At 36.4% G+C, this 24,392-nt stretch overlaps 1 protein-coding gene and 1 long non-coding RNA gene across 3 annotated transcripts in view; one reads left to right on the top strand and one right to left on the bottom strand.

Moving 5' to 3' along the window:
- Positions 1 to 24,386, bottom strand: part of LOC146598094 (uncharacterized) — a 60,266-nt gene extending 35,880 nt beyond the window's left edge. The window contains exons 1-2 of the long non-coding RNA XR_014895315.1: positions 24,175 to 24,386; positions 23,343 to 23,396 (exon numbers count right to left, since the gene is read on the bottom strand). This is a non-coding gene — a long non-coding RNA (uncharacterized LOC146598094). The remainder of the gene's footprint in view (positions 1 to 23,342; positions 23,397 to 24,174) is intronic.
- OLFML1 (olfactomedin like 1) lies at positions 5,995 to 15,068 on the top strand. Of its 2 annotated transcripts, none has more exons than XM_085300841.1 (3): positions 5,995 to 6,294; positions 8,994 to 9,279; positions 12,330 to 15,068. In XM_085300841.1, exons 1-3 carry the CDS (start codon positions 6,169 to 6,171, stop codon positions 13,106 to 13,108), a joined length of 1,191 nt encoding a protein of 396 aa, XP_085156967.1. In that variant the 5' UTR covers positions 5,995 to 6,168; the 3' UTR covers positions 13,109 to 15,068. The 2 variants fall into 2 exon arrangements, with proteins under 2 accessions (XP_085156967.1, XP_085156966.1); XM_085300840.1 differs by having other exon boundaries at positions 8,991 to 9,279.
- Positions 24,387 to 24,392: the final 6 nt, after the last annotated feature.

Here is a 24,392-nt window from a genome sequence, read left to right as displayed (position 1 = left end):
ATCTCTGCCATGGCAGCACAGTATGTAGCTGCAGTAACTGTTTACCCCAGACAACATACTGCAGACAACAAACATTCAAAATTAACCCAAGCAGGGTTAATTGGTCCCACTACAATAACAATTCTACACTGATTGTAGAGTATTTCTGCCAGAGGCAGGAGTGCATAGAGCAGAAAAATGAGTTTGTGGTGGAGCATTTGGACGTGGTATTCATGTACCATGTACAGAAAAGGGAATATCTTGCTATTATACCAGCAGGCCTGAAGATGTAGTAGCATGCTAGCTCCCAAGTGTCAGGAATAAATATGTCCCACTGGAGGACTACATTGATTCAAGTGGAGAAAAGATTTCCCTTATGTATAGATGCTACTTGTCCTCTGTTGTAGAGAACCACAGCAGGAATTTTATGTTTGAACATATGGGCAAGTTAGTCATGCCCTATCTACTCAGAGAAACAAACAGAGCCAGGCTGGATAGCTTGCAGGGCAGAACAGTTTTTTCTTACAACCCTGTAAAAGGCCACAATGGTGGCAGTGCATTTCTATTTTAATCGGTTAATAGAAGCAGTTTCTGATTGTCTGGCCAACTGAGGGCTAGAGAGATGGAAAATTTTACCCATATATTACGTATACATTGTACGTATATACTACTAAATGGATTTGGTCCTTTTCACCTTTCCTCTTAGGACAAGAGTTCTGCCTTTTTCCTAACAAAAGACTCTGTGGATGGTATATTTTTATGACAAGACAGAATTGTCTTGAGCTGAAACTCATATTTCAAACCATACAAATGCAGTGTGCAGCAAGCCCAGGCAGGTCAAAGGGAACAGATTAAATCCACTCAATGCAACATTGCAGAATGCTATATGCTGTGCAAAGATATACATGACCTTTTTCCAGGACAGASATCATTAACTTTTAGTGATATAACAAAGCTTGAGGAACGGATTCGGTATAAAAATGACAGCACTGCTAAACAATGGGTTGACTTCTAAAGATTTCAAAAAATGATTACCTATTCTTCATGACAGCCTAACATGTTTATGTCTTTTGTAATCAGTTTAATGCATATGCTTTACTATTCATCATGAACTGGCTCTAGGACCATCTCACTCACTTCCAGATGGGATAGCCCTAACCTTTAAGCAAGAGAGTAAAGGACACAAAACTAATTTCTTGTATACAGCTCATACTGAGAATTCATTCTCTGTTGATTTGGAATAGTCTGCATTTCTAATTTTGGAGATTTTTAAGACTCTCTTATTTTTTTATTCATTTTCAGTGATAGGGTGCAGCATAAGATGAAGCCTACATTAAACAAAAATATTAGAATGTCTTGAAACAACGAGGCTTTGAAAAATGTCGATTTCAAAAGACCTACTGCTGACTGCTCTTCAGGTTTAGGTAATATGCCCTCTCCTGACCTGGAGACTGTCTGCCAGAAGATTTCTCTGAGCTTTATCAAAAAATCAAGCTCTCCCAACTGGCATTCTGTACTTACCGGCTCTTCTTAGCCCTGCTTTGCACTTTACMATTCTACTGTAATTAGTAACAGCTGATTCTGCTGATATTCTATAGCCTACACAGGGATAACTTTGAGATCATATATATGCAAATCAAAATTTGAACTGATTAAAGTTATTTTTCAAACCAGATTATAGAGAGACAGAAATACACACTACTGAAGCTCCAGCTGGGAAATGGACTCAGCCTCTCTGGCTCAATTCCTCAATGCAACTCTTAAATTTGATTTCATCCACCCTGAGAAATATGCCTGGGCAGCAACGGAGTAAGAATTTAACCAACTTTTCCAGAAGTGGAAACCTCAAAACTCCTGTACAGAAATCTGAGAACAGGCCTCATTAAGCTATTACTTCAGGATTTGGCAGACAGCAAGTAGAAATAACTAGCAAGAAAGATAATGGCAGATTTTTTTTTTAATCTTTTTTAAAATTTTATATAAAATGCCCCTTGTTGGTAAGCATGACTCTGAGTTGGGGCTTAGCCTCTATTTTGCCTTCATTGAAGTGCATAAATCCTGTGCTGTTTCTCAGACTCTTCTTTTGTAAGATTAGACTTTATTGGTAATGTGAAAACAACAGTGCAACAAATTTCAACCATTCTCATCAACTTCTGCATGGCCCCTTCAGGGCCTTTTCTGTCCTAGTTCCCCCGACTCATAAACATTTTCCTATCTTCTAGATTTGGGGTAAATTAAGTAGACACTTACTAGCACAACTTATTCTATGCAGCTCAAGATTCTGGTACTGTAGCCACCACCGTAATCTCTGAACTTGTCATATGCAATCATTTGGAAACTTAATGCAGTGTCTGAGTTTTAGCATTATCAACACAGAGAGTCCTGAATTCGCTGTTGTATTCTCAGACACATTACCTTAAAAAGCTCTCATCACATCAACATGGTATTTCCACCAGTTAGCAATCTCATAGGGAAACCTATTTAATAAGTTTTAACAACTTTCCCATGTAAATACAAACCCCTTCTTTCTTTTTTGCAGCATATAGGTACACAGCTTATAAACCCATCTCTTCAATACAATAAACAAAACAACACTGAAATACAATGAAATGGTATTAAGTGAGTGTCCACCATTATTTTGTAAAAAACTTAAAATGTACCATTATAGGCACTTTAAAGTAACATCTTTTCTAGTTTTCATCCAAATAAGTCAAGAAGCACGTGTAGAAAATCTGGTTCAAAAGTAGATATAAGCCAAGGCGCACAAGAACAATTAGCATTCTCAACTAAACTGAACTGGGTGACAGTCACGATCATTTTCTGTATATGTTTTGAATTTAAAACAAAGTTATTCTGACTATTTTCATACTCTTCCTATGAATAAGTTTAATGAATGTGAACAGTTAAGCAAAGGAAATTTTAGTGAGAATATTCACGATAAGTGGATTTCACACTGCAGAGGAAACCAAAAGCAGCGCAAATTTTAGTACTATTTAATAYTGAACTGTACATTTCAAAGTTTGCTTAGTTTCAGCAGTATACAAATGTAAGCTTTTAAATACAGGGAATGTTCTTTAATTAATGCAACATATATTTCTGAGTTTACAACAAATGAATGCCTACCCAAAATAATTGTTCATGGATGATTTCAACTCATTATTTCATGATCTGTGTCCATATGAAATTCTGTGGATTACTTAACCAGCTCCAGCTGTGAATCATTACAGAGAAAGCAGGGATCCATTTTGTCATTGTGCTTTTGTTTTAGAGCTGGTCCTCACAAGACAGTTATTTTTTCCTGGAGGGTACTGGACTCTTCAGCTCTTGCTGATTCCAGGAAGTGTTGGCTTTCAGCATTTTGGAGGTCTGGGACCCCAGGCCCTTGTGAGCTTAYCACTGTGGCAGCAGACTTCTGAAGTCTATGCTTCAGAACCTGGCTTGCTAATAGTTTTCCATTAGTGTCTCTCTTTATAATTTTGGACCATACAAACCGTACTTCCTTCTGCATGTTTTATCTTATTCAAAGAGTTTGGAACAGTGTGTTTCAGTGAAATCTGCCTTCCAGTTCTAAAGACTTGAGAGCCGCCTAGTGGAAGCCTCTGMATGAATTTCAAAACTCAGTCTAATTCCTTTTAATTGCAGGGTATTATCTCTCTTATGGATATCCCTCCTGACACTGTTCTTACAGCCAAACAAAATAGAAAGATTTTAATTTGATTTCAGAAGCTTGCATTTTTTGCAGTAGTATGTATCACTCTAAGACATAAAACTGAAACTAGTAAAACATTTTTTTCTAAGGGAGAAGAGGAATTACAAGTGTTGATTCCCCACTATGACAAAAATTTTCTGTAACTTTGCAGATCTCAGCCTCAGGTAGACTCATCAGGTAGAGGGCAGTACTAATAAGGAATAAAATTCTGTAGCCCTGTACCAGTTTATGATATTGTGTTCTGAAAACAATTTGTCCCTGTGTTAAGATGAAGAACAGAAATAATATCTCTTTATCCTGACTTTTAAATATRCCTTTGTGATAGCATATTTAAGCTTATGATATTTTGCTTATGGTATACTTTGGTGTTCTAGATTGAAACAGAAAGAAGGYTGCTTTGAAACTGATAATGATATTGTTCATCTAGTGAAGTCTGAAGAATTGTCTGCAATTATCAAAAATTCAGAAACAACTCTCCCTAGGTGTGGAAGTAGCTACATGTACTAGAATACCACTTCCAAATGAAAACTTACCATAGGGAGCGCTGCTATAATTGATATTCAGTGACGTACTATTATAAAATGCTTCAGTTGTTTTAGAGGACAAGCCAGACTACAGATTTCTGTGATAAAGAATATTAAAAATCATAATGTTAAGTTCCTGTTTCATTWTGCCTTGAAATATGATTTGCAGTCATAACTGCCATTCCCAAACCTAATCAAAAAAAAGCCAAGGATGTTCCAAATTGCAGGAAAGCCATGACAAATTTTGTTTTGCACAGATCTGTGATTTCTCCCTGAACTAACTGAAGAAATTAGTCCATTTAATCCCATAGTCTTCATCTGCTGATCATTACACTATCATGACAGCCACAGCAAACTCAGAGCGCAACTCTGCAGGATTCCAGGCTCACCTAGGAGGTAAGAAATAGGATCATTTTAATATCTTTTCCCCCAGTCTCTGAGCTCATTACTTCAGTGAAAAGACAACAGTGCACTTTGTCCAGATGTTCCATAGGACATAATCCAATAAGACTATATGCTTCCTAGAGTATCTATTCTCAGTGCATAACTCTTTAAGGATCTAAGCAATCAAGCTTTCCATCCTTTCAGGCAGGAATTCTGGAGTAAAGTACTACAACACTGAAGTGGAGGACCAACTGTCTCTCTGCACATCATTGATTCTGCCTGTAAATAGGAACTGACAGGTTGTTTTTACCTCTCAGGATAAAGCAGCAACACTTATCTGTGCACCTCCGTGAAATCTGCCTGTAAGTTATGCAGAACTGTACCTTGCAACAATCAAGGAAATGGAGGTAAATATCTGCCCTCTGTGACACATTTTCACGCATTCTGTCATGACATATGCTTATACAAAAGCCAGTGGGAAAGCAAAGAAGAACTCTGTAAATGTGAGAAAAACCTGCAGAGATAAAAAATGAAGAAAAAAAAGTGAAGATGCAGAGACTTCAGAGAAAGAGAAACAAAAACAAAGAAACCCTGTTTGGCTTCAGACACAAAGATCTGTGTCCTAATGATGTCCTAGTACATTAAATTTCTGAGGGAATACAGTGTTAGCATGGCAATGTATCCCTTCAGACATACCATTCAGACATGAAAATAATCAATACATAGAAGCACCCCCAAATGTAACAGACTCAGGTAAGTAAATTATTATTTTTAAAAAGCTATCCTAAGTAGAATTATTATTCTGAAAGGAGAGAACAGTCAAAGAYTCCATTAAATTGACATAGAACTTTGTCAAGGATATTAATTTTATCTGGAAAAGCACTCATGATATTGTGATGGGCAACAGGTGAGGGGAAGGGGAAAGGAAAAAGATCTATAAAAAAACAACAACTTTCTCTATAATTCTTGGTCCTATTATAAAGAAGTTGAATATCAGAAGTAAAAAAAAAAAAAAGTTTTAGACTGTTTTACAGCAACAACTGTGATTGTTCGAACAGCTGCAGACATTAGACATTACATCTTCCTGGGAAAAAAATGACCAATGTTCCAGTGACTTCAGTAAAACTACACTGATTTATACCAAGTATATACTGACTTCAGTGTTCATCATAAGTGAAAGCAGATGGGGGAGGGATAGGAGAAAAACAAATTATTTTTATTTGTATTTAATAAAATTTGGCCTACAGGCTTTATGTGACTCAGTACTTAACATCTGGGATTGATCATAGGATCACAAACTGGAAAGCAGTCATCTGGCTTCTAGAAATAAACACATTCAGTTCCTGTTCCACAACTTTTTTTTTTTTTTTTTAAGATAAACCATAACAGCTTAAACAGCCATTTTAAGTCCTTTTAATATTTTCAGCCTCAGTACTTTCAGCTATTTTTCACATCACAGCATTAGGCAACTATTATATTTCTCCTATTCTGGAGTGGGAGTACTGTTTGGTACACCCCCCACACACACACACAATTAATACACTACTTTTTTCTTCCAAATTTTTATGAACAATGGTAGTCTTGAAACTCCGATTTTTATTAGTTCCATTCTTCACAAGTGTCATGGGAGAGGCCCAATATGTAATGCAAGATGCAGCACTCATGAACTACATCGACCGGCGTTTCCTTTCTTTAGAGGTATGTGTTATCTGTATAGTTCAATAATACTGTCTAACTGCAAAGGAGTTTGAAAATGGATGTATGTTCTTCTGTGTATATAGCCATACAGGACAGTTTTTATTCTAATCAGTATCAGAGATGTAAGTTCCCACTTTTTTTCTAATAAATAAAATTAAGTAGTATGGTAATAAATCTTTAACTAATGACTCCAAATTACCACTCAGTGTTTACTGTAGAATATAATTTCATAATGTTTTAACTTCATTCTACTATCGCTTGTATTTTTATTATGCTATCAGTAAAACAGCTACATGTGCAAATGTTTTAAGCACTGCCACTGTCCATTCTAAGTATAATCATATTGTTACTAGTACAATTAGGTATCAAGTACTAACATTAAGACAGAAACTTATCTGATTTTTTTCTATGTATTGCTGAACTTAACTGTATGAGTAGTTTAAGATGCATTTTTGTAAACTGTCAGTGTATTTGCACTTTAACAAGGAGTTGAAATAATCTCCATATAGCTGAGAGATTGAAACAGGTATTTGCTTTCAATTAATTATATGAAAGTACAAGTCGGCACCCATTTCTTTCTCTTCAGTAAAGATCTACTAGTACTGCAAAATACCTTTGCAGTATTGACATGCTACTTTACCTTAAATTGCTAACATATTCTTGGCTGCTGACTTGCATCAGCAAACTGGTTTAGAGAAATTTTAACATGACTGGCTGTACATTCTCTGTTTGTGCAAACAGGGCTTTCACTGGTCTTAACTTTCACAACAGAGAAAGTGAGGGATTAGCCTGGTCTTCTGTTCTCTTTATGACTGAAGAGTCTTCACTTCAAGCTCTCAGCTTCTCCATCTCCCTTCTCCTCCTGCTTGCCCTTTCTCCCTCCCTCTCCCCCTCTCTTTCTCATAGCTCTGCAAACTAGGAAGGCAGGCAGTAGAGGTGAGCTGAGATCAGTTTTAAGGAGCAACCCCAGTGGAAAAACTCCCTTCATGCTTTGTGAGTGCTGTTTAGCTACTAAACTCAACTGCAAACTCTGTTTTCTCAACTGCAAACTGTTGCTTTCTCCACCTGCTGAGCAGTGGACGGGTGAGAAGGGACTTTCAGCTCACTTCCCTTTAAGTCACAATTCAGATTGTTAGACTAGCTACATGCAAGAAYTCAGCAGACCAGAATGGGAACCAGGTATGGCAGAAGCCACAGCTAAAGTTTCTTGACCATCTGGTTTATTCTGAAGAATTTTTCATAGAATACAGGCAGGTTTCCAGTGGAGATGCAGATTTCCTGAATTTAAAGCCTTGGAACCAGGTTCAGGCCAATCTCTTAGGAATCTCAGGCCAATCTCCTAAGAACTCATTAGGAGTTCTTACCTCTCCAACGCAAGAATCTCCTAACCTGGGCTCCAAGGGAAGCCTTTACGTTGTCCTCTCCAACACACAGCAGCTGCCTGAGGGGTCAAAAGCAGGAAGTCAAAGCAGCTGAGCCACTCACTCACGTTCAAAAAAGAGCAGCTCAGTTTTGCTGATATAAAACAGTTYGAGAATTTATCTGTTTATTTGTTTTTATTCCAATTCAGAACTATTTTCTTACTTTGACTTATCCAGAACCAATTTTATTCATTCTAATTCAAAACTATTTTTTTTTCAAACAATTTCCCAAAGTCATTGAAATTCTCATTTTTACCAAAATCAAGTCACAGCCATGAGGTAGGTGCATGAGCTAGGAATAAGTAAACAGAAAGGACTGGGAAGGAGAGGAATTTAAGTGGTAAATCTGGATTAAGAATGGAGGGAGAAGAACTTTGTGAAGTTGGTCATCTGAATCTAGATATAAAGAAACATCTGCTTTTTCAGCATACTTTTCCGTTGAGGAATTTTTAACCAAACTAAAAAATTTTCAATCTAAGGTTGAAGAGGCTGCTTTTGTTTTCAGTGCTAAATATGGTACTCATACGGTTTTTCTTTTTGTCTATGTCCCCATGGTGCATCCCTTTGAGTACCTAGTAGGCATACAACCTGTTAGAAACTTCTAGAAAAGACAGATCAAAGAGAATTGATAACATCTGTAGAAGCAGAAGTCTTTCATATAAAGACTAWTTTGAATTCAGTTGCCCTTGCACTTTTTTTTTTAATATAGCCAATAGTTGGCCTAAAAAAAAAATCTTCTCAAGCATAGACATGAGGTTAGCATTTTAGTCTTCTATTTTAAATGAAAGAAAAGGAAGAAGCCATACTAGCTACTGTCTTGCTCAGAAGAGGTGTACTTAAGTGAAACATGTATGCTTGTAGAGGCCAGCAGCTCTAGCATAAAATTTTTTGGACTACTTCACCAGTGGTCCTACAGAAGGACTTCTGAAAACTTTCTAGAAAGCAAATAATCGAGATCACATGCCCTGAAGTATCTCTGATTGTGTCAGCCCAAGCACACTTCCTTCTTCAAGYATCAAAACAAAGTATCTGGTTGTCAGTAAGCACATGAAGAAAAAGTACTTATTTTTGAACAGAATTGCGAATGCTACTGCCAATCTAGGATGCCCTCTTCATGTAGATATACAGCAACAGACAACTGGTTTGAAATAGATGGCGGAGGGGGACTGCAAAGGGGAGAATGGCACATTTTTTAAAATATTCATGAATGACATTCTAATCTATACAAAATGAACTTGTGAACAAATGTGTTTTCTTTCTGTGTTCTAACTCAAGAAGAGGCTGGAAAAATGCAACCAAGATGTACTGGATTATGTTGAAGAATTTCGAGACTTTTCAAAGACGATAATGTCACGCCTGGCAGAACTGAACAATTATAAGACTGAGATTGAAAGTGAAGTAGAGAATTTGCTAACAAAAGTTGAACGAGCACAAAGGGACATTGACTATTTTGGATCTATCACAGATTCTAATACATGTATAGAAGTAGATGAAGACTTGGTGAAACAGCAGCTATTTGAAGAAGCAGAAGAAAAAAGGAAACTTAAACTCATGCTTAATGCAAGTAAGAACAGTTTATTTTTCAGAACTTTGATATGAAGGAACCAGTCCCTTGGCCGATGCATGTATGCTGATATAGGGATAACACAGCTTTTCATGTAATGTGAATACCACAGAAAATCACAGGTTTTTTTGTCTATGTAAATACTAATCTTTTAAAAAAGGCTATGAAAAGGGTATAGGAGAGGGAGAGAAGAAAATACATCTTGAATGTTTATTTTGCAGATACTCTATATCAGATTGATTTTTTGAAAGTTTCTTTTTAACATAAAATAAGAATTTTTAAAGCCTCTGAAGGTATGCTCTTATAAAGCCCCCAAAATGCTAGTACATGTCCAATAGTACAGCTATACCAAGCAAGTTTTGTTTTTTGAAGGGAGMAGGAGTCTTAAGGCTCAACTCAAAAGCTAACTCAAGAACTAACAAAAAGACTTCACTCACTTTTACATATTTCATCTATTTTACTGTCCTCTTTTCTTCTGTTATTTTCTCTCTCTCTGCCCCCTCCCCCTATGACATTCTCAAGAGAGCACACTGGCTGAGCTGCAAGCAAAACTGAATTCTGATTTGAAAATCAAGTGTTGCAAGTGCCTAGTATGAAGAATATATACTATTTATGCTGTTTTCCCCAACAAATTAAATTTCATAACTAAAAARTATTCTTACCTTAAGAAAGTTCAATGATTGATGTAAATTACATATTGTAGATGTATTTAAATTAGTCGTCTGTTTCATTTTCATTCAAAATGAGTATGAAATGAAGRATATGGAATAGAAAATATAAAATGCTATTTTTAAAAGAAGCAGACCCCTAAGCTTCTAAGAAGGACTTCTAAGCCCTACTCCTACACTACTCTTCAGGGCTCTGAATATCAAGGTTTATTTTTTCCATACCTAGATTTTTTTTTTTTTTGAACAGTAGGCACTTTTCTTGAGAGATAGAAAAATGAAGGAATTTTAAAACTCCCTGTAGTAAGGACACTTGGAAAATTATTTCTTTCTGAGAATTGCAGAAGGGAGAAAAATTACTTTCCCTTTTCCCTTACTGAAAATTATTACTTTAAAATTTATTACAGGATGTCATACTAATTTTACTTTGGTCAACATCAGCCAGATGCTGGCCCCACAGAAGTTTATGGCAAAAATAGTCGCTGTGTAGATTTTACAGTACTTAGAAATTAAGCTTTAATAAGAAACTTCCAACCTTAGCAAATAGCAACTCTGTTTCTACAACATCATATATTACCCTAAAGTTACAATATTTTGCTGAGTCACTCCAAGATGCTGGCAAAAAAATGTATTGTAAGTCCGACTGTTACTGGTTTTGGTTCAAGTACATAYGAGACTTGGAAAAAGAAATCAAGAACAATTCTTGTAAAATCAGTGATTTTATATGCAGTAGTTGATACYTTATCCTGGTGGGTACTGGGAAACTACAATACCTGCAATTCATCTTCTGCACATTTTGGGGGTCTGATAAGTAGCAGTGGCCTTTGAAGGTGTCTCTGTGGAGAATGCGGAAATATTTTGTCATATTTCCTGGTCACTATACATGTCTCAGTTTCTCAGTCTTCCTACAAGCTATTGAGAGAGACAAGGAGAGTTAAAATCTTGTCTGGAGAAGACAGAAACTATTCATTAATTTCAGAGAAAAATCTGTCTATTTGGCATATCTTTCCTGTAGATGAAGACATTCCTAAGGCTGGCTAGGCATTTTGACTCACAGGTTATAATTTTTTGGAATCTCCTGATCAATAAATGTTAGCTTGTTTTAGGAAACCTATTGAGCCTTGCTCAGGGAAACTGCATCCAAAGGACTTCCAGCAAAAATCCATACTGTAGCTGCAGTATCAAAAGGCTTTGGTAGAGGGTATCAGTACACAAAATGACAAAAAGATTACTTTTGAGAGACAACTGCAATCTTGCCATTGACTTCAATAGGATCATATTAGGCCAAAAAAGGAGGCTGCCTTTGCTTTCTCTGTTTCATCTATTGCCAGAACTTCCTGCCTTGAGCCTTGTTTGTTCTGTTTACTAAAATGGCTGCACTTCATTAAAGGAAATTCTTTAAACTTCAAATAGTGTCTCTTGCAATTTATGAGTGCCTTCTGTAAGCAAGCTTGTTAAATGCTTTGCAGTTAAATTTTTGGTGGATAGGATGATAAAAAGATCTCAGGTCTAAATACCTGACTCTTCACAAGCTTGGTGCTTTTTGATCTTAAACATCTGTGCAAAGTGCATACAAAGTGCAAAGAAGCCAAAACTATGTATGTAAGTACTCTGCCAATGGGAATTTTATCCCTATTGTGAGATAAACAACTATACAATTCCACCGGCCATGCTCTTAGCATAAGGACTGGTAACAGAGAAATTTTATCAGTTCCTTTAAAGATTGCCTTAACCTAGGGAGATTCCTGATTCTGTGATCTATCTATTTGCACTGATTTCTTTGTGCTGCAGCTGCAGGGAAAGTGAACGGAAAGATAATCCAGTGTTTTGGCTTTATATTACAATGTTGCAATTTTATTTGTTTTCTGATTATGAATATAACAAAGAGGCTAACAGATAATAAGGGAATTTCCTAAAGAAAAATAGCATTTACATTACACTTGAAGAAAACAGGTTTTAAGCTGTATGCTGTCAGTAAGAAATAAAACCTGATTACTTTAGAGTCACCTCACTGAAGTCAGTTACACCCATATAAAAGAATTGATAAGAATAAACAAAGAATCATTAACTATTCTGTTAGCCTCCTCTCAAGTGCACAAATAGAATCCCTTTTGGACAACATGCATCTAATAGAGTGGAAAATAATCCAGTATGCATAGCTTAAGAAATGAAAACAGTTTTCTTAGCAGGAGATATTAAATTTATCACACAACATTAGTTTCAACATTCCTTAGCACAGCAATGTTATTGACACCTTTACTGATATATTGACCCTGGCCTTATAGTTGGATAAAAGGAAACTAACTAAATCAAAGAAATGAAAGTAGAAGATTCATAAATATTCTAATTTCATGTGTGTTTTTGTCTTTGGGTGTTTCCTTGCAGGTTGTGACTTCATGCTTGCAGGTATTAAGTCCCTAAAGATAGTTAAGAAGACTGGTGAGATACATGGTTCTTGGATGAAAGATCCTGGCAAAAAGCATGCAAAGATTTATTTATTGAGTGGTTCTGTGAATAATGTTATTTTGGAATTTGAAAATATCATGACATTCATGGAAAGTAATCATACACAAAGAGCTCGCAGAGTCACCCTGTCACTTCCCTGGAAAGGAACTGGCCACATCATATATCAGGGTTTCTTGTTCTACCACAGATACGGCTCCTTAAATGAGATAATTAAATACAACATCCAGAAAAGAAATGTATCCGATCAAATGCTACTGCCAGGTGCTGGACGGATTCCTGTCTATCAGCTTTCTCCAGCTACAAAAATAGATCTTGCCATTGATGAGCAAGGGCTCTGGGCAATCCATGCAGAACCAGACACTGGAGGAAATATTGTAATTACTAAAATCAACCACATGACCATGGCAATAGAGCACACTTGGGACACATCATGCAGTAGCAAAGATGCTGAAGCCGCTTTCATGGTATGCAACACACTCTATGTTGTATACAACTTTCCTAGTGGAGGCACCTCTCGTATACAATGTGTTTATGATGTATTGGGTGCAGTAAATACTTACGAGGCACCAGTACTGCACTTTCCCAAACGTCAGGGTAGCCATTCCACAATACACTACAACCCCAAAGAAAAACAGCTCTTTGCCTGGGGTGATGGATCCCAGATCATTTACAAGCTTCAAACAATGCAAAAAGTTTAAACCTTTAGTAACTTTTCAAATACATTTTAAAACTAGCAGCCAGGTTTTCTTTTAAGTCACCTTTAAAAAATTGCCTTACTCTCCTGTTGGCTCACAATCATGTAATTGTTCATTTCTCAAATTGTGCTTACTTAAAGATCTGTGCTAGGCTATGTGTTCCATTGTGAGGAATTTACAGAAGGACTCCAAGAAATTAATGAATTGTCTAAAGGTGTAAAGTATACCAAACTACTGATTTGAAGCTACAGAAGAAAGCTGTTGTAACATGCTTAACCTTCTCTAAACCTACCTCCTTCCTGTTATTTTTAAGAAGAACTAAACAACAGACATTTACAAAGTTTTTATCTTTAATATATGCATATATGTATCCACTCATACCTTTAATTGAGTAGCCTTAACTTTCCTGGGAGTCCCAGGTCAATACGGTTTTTAATTTTAAAATTAAATTAATTCCATGTGCTACAACTTTAGTCAATTTTACATAAATCTAGGCTCACACACCTCAATGTGAACTTAAACTAATGTTCGTTTAAGAACATATAAAGATTCCATTAATTTCAGTTACATGATGACTAAATATATACACAAATTTGTCTTAACAGTCACAAAAAAAAAAAATCAAACATGCTCTCTTCCTATCAAGGCTGTGTCAAAACTATACAGACTGCTTCAGTGACATGGAACTCCAGTTAGAAGTCTTCACATTATCTGATGACCTTCATTATACTTAAACTGTAGGAAGCTTTGTAGTGAGCAATATAAAATCACATGGTTCCAGAGAAATGGCCTATATAGCTCTAACAACAAAAGTTGATTATATCACAGAGTATAAGCGTTCATATTGCACAAATATGTGGTTTGATTTTAACATATACTTCCTGTACATTACATATAGGCTATTCCTAATCATTGAACTTTTATCATAATTCCACTAAACTTCCRAATTTTTGTTATCCATATAACTGTACACTCCACTTCTAATCCTGCTAACACATTAGCTGCAGCCATCTTCTGCAATAACAATGTTCACAGGTTAAACATTCCCTTTAATCACCTTGAATTTGCCACATTTCAGTGAACCCCTGCTTGTGTGTTAGAAGGAATGTTCCTACTTGTTCTGCTATGTACTGCACTCTATTTTAAAAATGTTTTACAAATCACTCTTCAGTTGTCTCTTTTTAGTTCTATTTCAGCACCTAGTTGTGAGGTGTTTTCCTGAATACCTCCAATCATTTCCATTGCACATATCTGAATCTTTCCTTTCCTGACCTCTGGCTCTGGCAAAATACAGAGAATGTGACCCAGATAAGCACAGTAGTGCAAGGTGGTCAATACTGGTTTTGMAAGTAACAGATAAACACCAGATAAACACAAATACATTTAAAAAATCTTATTTTTACTGCGAAATGCAGATACTGGCTTTGGGGTTTTAATGATAGCAGCATTCTGTTTAATAATAACAAGATATAAAAACAGTGCTTGAAAAGCAATCCTCAGCTGTTTCTACAAAAAACACATTTTGTTCTTTACACTGAAAGAGCTGTTGTTTTTTAATAGTTTCAACTGAACAGCCAAACATGAGGAAATGATTTTGAAAAGGAGTTCCAGAACACAACTAAGAATACAGACTGCTGAGTTGCAACAGTGCTAGTCTGCCTTTAGCAAAAGAAATTATATAATTTTAAACAATCTTAATGACTATTCCAAGATTTCTGTTACAAAGGCCATAAGAAGCACAGTTAGTTAAAGAAATCAGTAGGCTCAATACGGAAGCTGGCACTGATCTGTTGAGAGACTGTTGTCAAACGGCAGATTAAATTATTTGACCTTTTAATAGTTATCTGTMAAATTACAAAAAAAAAAADGCAAAATGGTATTATCCACCTCTGCAATGCTCTGAGACCCTTCACTGCAAAAGGATGTGTAACTTTACTTAACAAATAAAGGCTTTTGACTTAAATACGAATTGAGTTTGCTCTTTTTGAAGAGACATTCTTGGAGTATGCTATGCACCACACTTACTTGAGAGAAAAACATGCTTTATTATTATAGTATTACTTCAACTAAAAGGATTCTAGTGTTCTATTTTGCACTTTGTGTTATTTTATAGAAGTTACTATTTTCAACAGGTATCAGTAACCAATCCTTAACAGTTCAGACAAGACCCTCTCTGAACCTTGCTGCCCTGGAAACCCTCTAAAACCAATCTTATAATGAATTCACAGTGCTACCTAATTTCAATAAAAGTAGAAAGATTCGCACACATGAGCTTCACTAAAGTATTTCATACTGTACAAAATGCAAAAAAATCATGAAAACTTAAAATAGGCTCTGAACTTCAACAAAATTTTTACAAATCTCAAAACTAAGCTTCAGTTWTAAGGAGAGACAAGTTTCAAGCCTTCTAGTCTCAGAAACATATATGAACAAAGAAATCATTTGAAGAGCTGGAACTTCTAACTAGTATCAGTTAATCCTGATACCAATTCATTGGCAAACCATATATGCACTGTACTGTTTTAAGAAAACAGGACTGAAGGAGGTATCATTAAATTAGCCTGTCTGAACTATTCTCTAAAACTTTTTATTATAGGGACTTTACAACTCTCCCAAGGAATTTACTCTATCAATTAACAAGTCAACCATTGGAACATTTTTCTTAAAGCACAACTTTAGTTTTCCTTGCTGCAGTGTAATCCCATTAATTTTTATCCTGTCCAATATAAGGACTTAAGACTAGCTTTATTTAATCAATCAGAGAGTTATCTAACCCAATATCCAATCTCCAAGACAGACCAAGAAAGAATACATAGGGAAGAGCATAACAGACATATATATCTTCAGTAATTCACACCCAAGATGTTCTCCTTGAGTACAGTATCATTAAAACTTTTATGTTATGAATTTCATTGTGTATATATTCAATTTGAAAATTATATGTACCATATGGATGAATGGCTCTCACTGCAAGAGCTGCAAAGATTTGCTTTGGCTTCATATTCACACCATATTTTTCCAAAAACAGCTTTAATGCGTCTGCAGGATACATGCTGATTTAATGCCAGCTTTCCAGTGACACATGTACAGTTGGTAGAAATAACTTTGACAGAAATGTTTTCTTGAGAAGAGGTGCATAATCTTATTTAAAGCCTCTTTTCTATGTGGACCAGGAAAACTAAGGTGACCATCTGAAAATGAGTATTTCAGTCTCAAAGAAAATTGGATTTAAAGTGTTTTCAAAACTTGTATCACTGTGGAAAATGTTAGTTCATATTAGAGTCTCAAAAAAAATCTGTTTCAGCAATCTTCATGGCGAAATTTTGCTGAATGCTGTGAAATGCTTGTTTTCCTCACCATTCTGAAAGCTTCTGACTATGTACAGAAAAAAATGAACTTACTACTCAGCTGTTTGGCCACCAAGGTGCAAACATACACTTGCAACTGAGAACAATAAAGGTACAATATAGAGCTCTAAAGGGTTTTTAGGACCTGTATATACACAAACCGAAACAGCCTCCAGACTAATCTGCATTCTTTCTTTTCATGATATGAACAATGTAAGAAAAATAACCTGTTCCTTCCTTGCTGTACATTTCATAGTACATTGTATATTTCAAGTACATTACAATCCTTAACAGTCTTGTAATTTCAAGTTTACTATATTTCAAATAAAAATACATAATTTCCCAAATGACTAATACTATAATTTATGTATTTTGAACATATCTTTTTATTATCAAATTTGTGATGAAAACAATGATTTGCTTCACTAACCAATAGATATAAAGGCTGATATATTTGTTGTAGCTAAACATTTTAAATGAATTGTCAGTGGTGTCATAAACACAGATGTTTATGTTTTGACATGAACAAATGCACACACATGAAAAAAGGCACACAACCTTACAAATATAAAACAATATATATATGCCACTGTAGTTTTCCAGATGAAATCAGAATTGTAAAACTCTGTATCCTAAGCCTATTCCATAAACTGCAGGCAAAGCATCTCCTTAATTTCAAAGAATATAAGCAACTGAATCTTTCAGAGTGAAATTATTTGAGTTCTTTCCACCCACCACCAACCAGTCACTTACTGCTGCAGCATAAACCTCCAAAAGGTTATCAGACATAGCACAGTATTGAAACCTAGGTGGCACAATTAAGTTGTAGTGATTTTACTAGCTATAATTTTAGTGACTCCCTCTCACAGAGCTAAAAKGCAAGGAAGGGGCTATTTCTAATATCCTTCCAGCTAAAGCAAACTTTTGGGGAAAATATTTATGAAAWTTTTTATTAAACTTGCTGTCAAGATATTTGGCAATGTTATTTGTAAATACCAAAGGCAAATTTAATTAATTGCTACAAATACTATTATTCATGAATGGCAAATTTTAAATATCACTCTTCTTTGTGGCTATGCAAGAAGAATTTGTTTAACTATTCAGTCAGGATGCACAACAATATCATATGACTTAAATCTAAGAAAAACAATAAATTCTCAAAAACTAGGCTTAAATACGTCTTTTAAAAAGAACGTGATGCGTTGAAAAGGAATTCTGATATCTGACAATATACAAGCACGAAAAATGAGCAGCTAAATTCATATGCTTATTCACTYCATTATTACAGGGAAATAAATACACAATTGGACAAATATGCACAGAGGAAAAAGTGAACATTTTGGGTGCTCAATCAACGATGATCGAGGCTTTAGGACTGAACATCACAGATGTGCTTTTTAAAGGTGCCACAAAGAATTAATTCTTTTTCTGAAAATACCAGCTAAGAGTCATATAAGAGATCTTATCAACAGAAAAAAAAATATGATAAATGATAAAAAGTGAAATATCTCTGAACCTGAGAGTCACAATTCAGGTCTGGACTCAAAAAGCCACTATCTTAAAAAATAGTAGTAGCAAGACTATAGTCTCCCAAAGTTTTGATCCTGTAGTACTTCTTTGGGACTGGCATAAATTCAAATTAAGGAAAAAAAGAAGAAGAAGAAGAAGTCAGACTATGGGAAAGACTGAAGAAAGACTGACAGGAAACCTCAGTTACGTAGAAACAGGGTAGATGGCCCAGGGAGTTTATAAGTCTAGGAGTTCCTGTTGTATAGATCAATCACACCCAATTAGGCATAATTTCCAAGTTAAACAAGTTATGGCACATACTGATAGTCTATCAGCTACTGGATTCCAGGCAAACATTAAAGATAAAGATTTGCCACATTCTTTTTTTTTTTTTTTTTTTTTTTTTTTGGTAATAGATCTTAGTGACTGCTTGCAGGCAGATCTTTAAGCTGTCTAGCAGCCAAAGACGTCATTATACCTGATAGGTATGTTGTTTTCTCTTCTTTTGAACTTCCACAGAGAGCATCTTTTATCTTCTCCATAAAGTCACATAGTAGCAAACACCAGGCAACACTAACAGAAAAAAGCTGATCACCAAACAAGCCAAGAGCTCAGGCTTATGACTGAGTTACTGTATATCAGCTGAGTCACAGTAACTGACCTTGCCTATTCTTGCCAATGCAGAGGGTATATGAAAGTGGTTTAAACTAATCCCTTCTGCCTTGGAGTTGCAACAGGTTAAGTTACATACTGTAGCTGGTTTCTGCAGCTAGGTGAGCACAAAGTATTTTGTTAAACCAGACTAACTCCAAAGAGAATAGGCTGAAACTATGCAAGGCCTGTCTGTAAAATAAAGTTGAAGGGATTACTTCTTGCATCAGTATGTATGATTATGAGAAAAACAAGTGTGATGACATTTACYAAAGACAGAACTATAAGAAGTATTGTCTTGAAAGCAACAGACAGAGGCCCCCTGTGCACACCTTCCCCGCCTCAAGGCTAACTGGAAAGACAACCTTGGATTTTTCCTACTTTTTGTCTCTCCTATATTTCAAACTACAGGATTTTGTGTATATTTTTTAAAATAAACAGGATCCCCATGAAAGATGTCTCTTACTTGAATCAGATCTAAAAGCTAGCTAGGAGTTTTGGCGAAAAGGTGATAGGACAATTAAAATATTTTAAGTCAAGAAGCAGCTTTATAATGACTTAGGTAATTCACAATACTTAATTGAATGTATTTGTTTCTACTGTTTCTTAATGCACCTTGCRTTCTTTTCAAACAAAATTAGACAAGCATGAAGTCACCAAGTCTCTCAAAGTAAGAGTTCAGTCTCACTGAAACAAGTCTCATAGCACAAAATTACCTCAGTGGAGAAAACGGAAGAACAGCTTATACAATAGTGTATTGTCTGTACTTTAAGTTATTGCATGCTTAGGTAAAAGCTCTTTTTTTCCAAGCTGCAGTAAGAAGGCCTTTGCTTGACAATTAGAGCAAACACGGATGCAGGTGTTTTGAACAGCTGTGTCTACTTGAAAAGGCTGTGCCAGTTTTCCATGTGCATTGATTATGCTAGTCTTTCTAACACCCCTCCCCCCCAAAACAAACTGTAAAATACCTCAATAAATGCACCCAGTGCTGTCGTTTTGGCTCTTGGGAGCTAAAAATGTTCATTCTACTCTAAAGATCATTCTCGCCTGATTTAAAAGCTGAACACTAGATGGAGCTATATCCTTATATAGTACCACTAGCTACCTTTTACTACCAATTACAACTGTCTCAGACATAATTCCAATCATTAAATGCCAGCAGCCTGATCAACGTCCTGTTTAAAAGTGTTTAAAAAGGCTGAGCAAAGGTAACAAAGGTACATTTCTAAAGCCTTTTGCAAGAGATTCATGTGTCCATAAGAACTTTTAGAATTTAAACAGAAGGCTAGGAGAAAAAAAAAAAAACAGTTTTCTCAGTGAATACTAAGCTTGTTTAGCTGTTGATACACTAAAGAACAAAAGAAAGGTATTTCATCTGCCCTGGTAGGAGATATTTTCAAATATGACTTTTATATCATGTATACTGCTAGGAAACAGTTGATGCACTACACTATGAGAGAACAAAAATAATATATTTGGTTTTAGTATCAAGCATGTGTACCTGTCCAGTAAGATTCCAATAAAAAAAAAATCAAGTGTAATTTCATGCAGAGGCAAAACATCTGTATTTAAATTCTCCTCTGAAACATTTCACACTACCAAGTAATAAGAAAAAAACAAAACAAATCTTTCTCATTAAAAGAACTATAAAACATTGAAAATGCACTGCAACAGCTAGTAGCTCTACCACATGTGTTAAAAAAGGTTTCAATGGCTGTCCACATAAGCAGAGGAAACTGGTACACAACTCTGGCCATAAAGTTGTTTTAAAGATAAGACAGGCTGCTACACTTTCTACTGAGAAGACACAGTGGATCAGCTGTATGAAGTCAATAGGGAATAATTCTCTACTCCTTGATTTCCTGTGTAAAGCTGGTTAACAAAATTTACATGAAAGGAAATCTGTGAAAACACAAATCAATCATTTTCTCAGGAACAAGAGATTTCATGGTACTTGCAGCATTCACAGACTTGCATCACAAGATGTTCATTCATCATGTTTTAATATTAGTGCTGCATAGACTGTACAGTGTATGAACAAGAATACTACGATTCACTGAAAGTGTCAAAGTCACACTATGACAACCTTTGTTGTAGTTTTCTACAGTAAAGCTTGATAGGGAACAGTGTGAAGTCTCACCCTTCTCTTGGTAGAATTGTTGAGTAAAGTTGACAGTGAAAAATTACAATTGTTGAGACTGAATTATAAACCATGTCAGCTGCAGCTGATCTAATCTCCTTCATAAACAGTGTAATAAAACTTTATAAACTTTTTTGGAACTTACTGTAAACTAGTATATCAAAATTTGAGTGTTTTCCTGATTTATATACTGAATGTATTATGGCCTGGTCTAGAAATTACAGGTGTCCTAACAAAGGTGCGCTCATTGGCAGTCTAGGGAGCACAGTCATTTGATCTGTCTGTTTTGGTTCTTACCCTTCAGTGACTATAAACAGTTTTGCCACCTTTCTGTAGTACCTGATAAAAGAACAACCAGACTTTGAAAGAACCAGTCACATGCATAAATCTAAGCACATTCACAGATATTTGCAGGATCAGGAACATGGCCTGAACTAAAATGCAGGGCTTCTCAGCATTATCAACATGACCTGTAATGTTACTGTGACACAGAGAAAGAGAAAGTCAGCCAGTTCTGCTCAGTAATTTTTGACAAAATAAAAATATATTCTAGTAGTTTTATCTTGTTGAGATAAACAGTTATAAAGCAGCAGCTGGGAGGTCACAGACAACTTCCCATTGATTTCAGAGACAGAAGAAATGAAAATAGTCAGTAAAGCAGAGCCTAACAGAGCGTTCTCTTTTGGGGTTCCTAACTTGTTTTCTTCATAATTCTTTTCTAAGGAAGGAAGGTTCTGCTCTCCCTGAATAAGGTCATTGTTATATAAGGGAGGCAAAGTCTTAACACAATGCTGTCTTTGTGACAGTGATGTCTCCACTTCTGCAGAAAAGAAACAAATCGCTCTTCATGAATGCAGGGAGAGTTCTAGAATGGTAATTAGCCAAGAGACCAGGAGAGCTGATAGAGTGAGTGCTTCTGAAACTGTCTTCATTAAGGAAGACAGAAACAGAATTAAACCATTTCCATGAAAATGATGTTAAACATGATTTAATATAGAGAGGATCAACAGGCTAAATTTAACCCCATATTAGAATTCTCTCTGCTCTCTGGTAGTACAATAGTATCAGCACTCCGTATAATAAACAACAGAGAAACAGAGGAGCAAAACGATTAGATGTGAATACTGCTGTAATGACAGGACACTGGTTTGTATTCTACACTTGCCCTGTGCTGCTCAGCTCCCCTCTCCACCCACTCATGCTTCTGCTTTTGATTGTTTCCCAAGGGAGTGGCACTAATTGCACAGCCTCTCTGTTCCAGGCCCTTTCCCTTCACAGCATTAGGGCAAGGCCACACTTGCCTTCCCATGCACTGGCTGACAGGGCTTTTCCCAACAAAATGGTGGGGTGGACCACAGCAGAGCTCCCATGTACATGGCAGCAGGGGTCTTGAAAAYTCATATAGAGAAATGAGGGAGGGAGGAGGTAACGTGAGGGGGGAATTTCTTCACTGTGAGAGTGACAGAGCACAGGAACAGGTTGCCCAGAGAGGTTGTGGAGTCTCCTTCTCTGGAGATATTCAAGGCCTGCCTGGATGCAACCCCGTCTAACACACTCTAGGTGACCCTGCTGAGCAGGGAGGTTGGACTAAATGATCTCCAGAGGTCCCTTCCAACCTTACTGATTCTATGATACTATAAGCCTCGCGTCCACAAAGGAATAAACAAAATCTTGGATGCAGTTTTCATCACGCAGGCAGTCACCCAGACACACATTCTAGACAACCAGTGAGGCTACACGGGACAAGGAAGGAGAAAACAGGCCAATGTTATAAAAGTCTCTCAGCTTTATCCAGACTGCTCCAAATTCTACTAGCCCTTCTTCAAAAGGTTTATCAATACTGCAACAGTCAGGACTATTGTAATACTTTTTAAAATCAATATTATAAAAGATTCAAATGTTATCAGCCATTATAGCTCCATGTGACCTGCTTAACATGGCTACTTCAAAGTTAAGAGGAGGGACAAGAAAAAAAAATCAAAAGCAAGCCAAATTAATAAACAGCCTCTCAATTCTTGCCAGTTTTAATTATTCTTTAGCAAGTTCAGAGATGTTCTACCTCACTTCCCATTATCTTCCTCTCCCATCTTGAGCATCTTTGCTCTACAAAAGAGGTCCAAATCTTTATCTGGAGCATCTGGTACGTGATTCATGGTCTTGGTTTTACGCACAAGCCTAAGAGAAAATTAAAATCCTATGCGACTTCACAAAGGCAGAGTATATGAGATAGTAACAGGAAAACAAATTATCTAAATTTTTCAAATGATTCAGCACTCCAAATTCACCAGAAGTTTACACTAGCCAAAAGGAAACCTAAAAACTGAGCACAATTATGATAAGTTATAGAATTATATTAAAGCATCATGCATATTAAATATTCTTAGACTAGACGGAAATCAACATCATCACAGAGGGAAGACATACAACAGCAGTGGTTGAAATATCACCATTCTACAAAGAGTAAAAAGTATACATTTTAAATATACTGTCTGCATTACAAGTACTTGAAACTCTTTATCTCACTTTCTGCAAAATGCTCACTGTTATTTAGTCAACTCCCTAGAAAAATGACTTAATCAAAAATGCTCACCACATGCATGCTGTGAAAGAGCTATGTCAGTAGTACACTTGCAGGATGACGTATCTGGGCAAAAAGAACAACACAACAGAAACTGTTATTAGGCTTTGGATCAGCAGAGCACCCAAAGTGATGAGTAAACTCCCAAAGAGTAAACCTTACAGCACTTTCTATACACCTAGAAATCTCAACCGACAGAAGTAAAACCTACACTTTTTGAATGCCTTTTATGCATTTTTCTTCTTGGAGCTCTTCTGTACTGGAGATTTTTGCAGTCACAAACATATCAGTATAGAATCTTTTCAGAATAAAAGTCAAAAAACATGTATGACATAAGAAAACACTGAGAGCAGTACAAATGGCCTACTCTTTCTTTTTACTAATACAATTTAAATAGATGAGTAATGCTTTAAGTATCAAAATGTCATTTTTTAATCTTTMGAAAAAGAGAGCTTTATTTTTCTCAGTTTAAAATATCAAATTTTGTTAACCTAGAAAATCCCTGGTATGCAAGAATATGCCCCCAAAACATGCTTTTAAAAATATGCAATTTTAATCAATTATTCGATTAGCACCAATAACTATGCAAGAAACAAAATTCAAAAATTTGAGTGGCAAGCTATCCCCAAACTTYCCCTCACACTGCAATTCACAGCAGAGCTCCCAACAAAACCCAGCTCCCACCTCAGCAATGAGCTGACTGGAGCGGCTCCTGCGGCGCCGGGGCCTACCCAGGCCCAGAGCAGAGGGCACCCAGCCCACCCGACCTCAGCAGCTCCCAGCAGCTGCAGAAACCGAGGCACAGCACGGCGAACGAAGCCGTGAGGCACCAGCCAGGACTCACCAGAACCATCGGAAACAGGCTTTGCCTCTGGATGCGGTGTTGCCAGTGACCAGGCCACCCTCCCTAGCCAGGAGGCTAGGCACAGTGTCGATTTTACACTGGTAAGAGAGTAGTGAGAGGTGCTGGTGGCGGTGCTGGTGCCTTAACCCTTTTGATCCCGCTACGGCTGCTCACGCATACCGGGTTACACTGATACGAGTGTCCTGACTGCCAGCCCT

The sequence above is a fragment of the Rhea americana genome, unplaced genomic scaffold (assembly GCF_003343005.1).
Source record: "Rhea americana isolate MKP2758 unplaced genomic scaffold, rheAme1 scaffold_17, whole genome shotgun sequence".
NCBI lineage: Eukaryota > Metazoa > Chordata > Aves > Rheiformes > Rheidae > Rhea > Rhea americana.
Note: the sequence above shows the minus strand (reverse complement) of the source record. Positions and strands in the feature narration are given on the sequence as shown.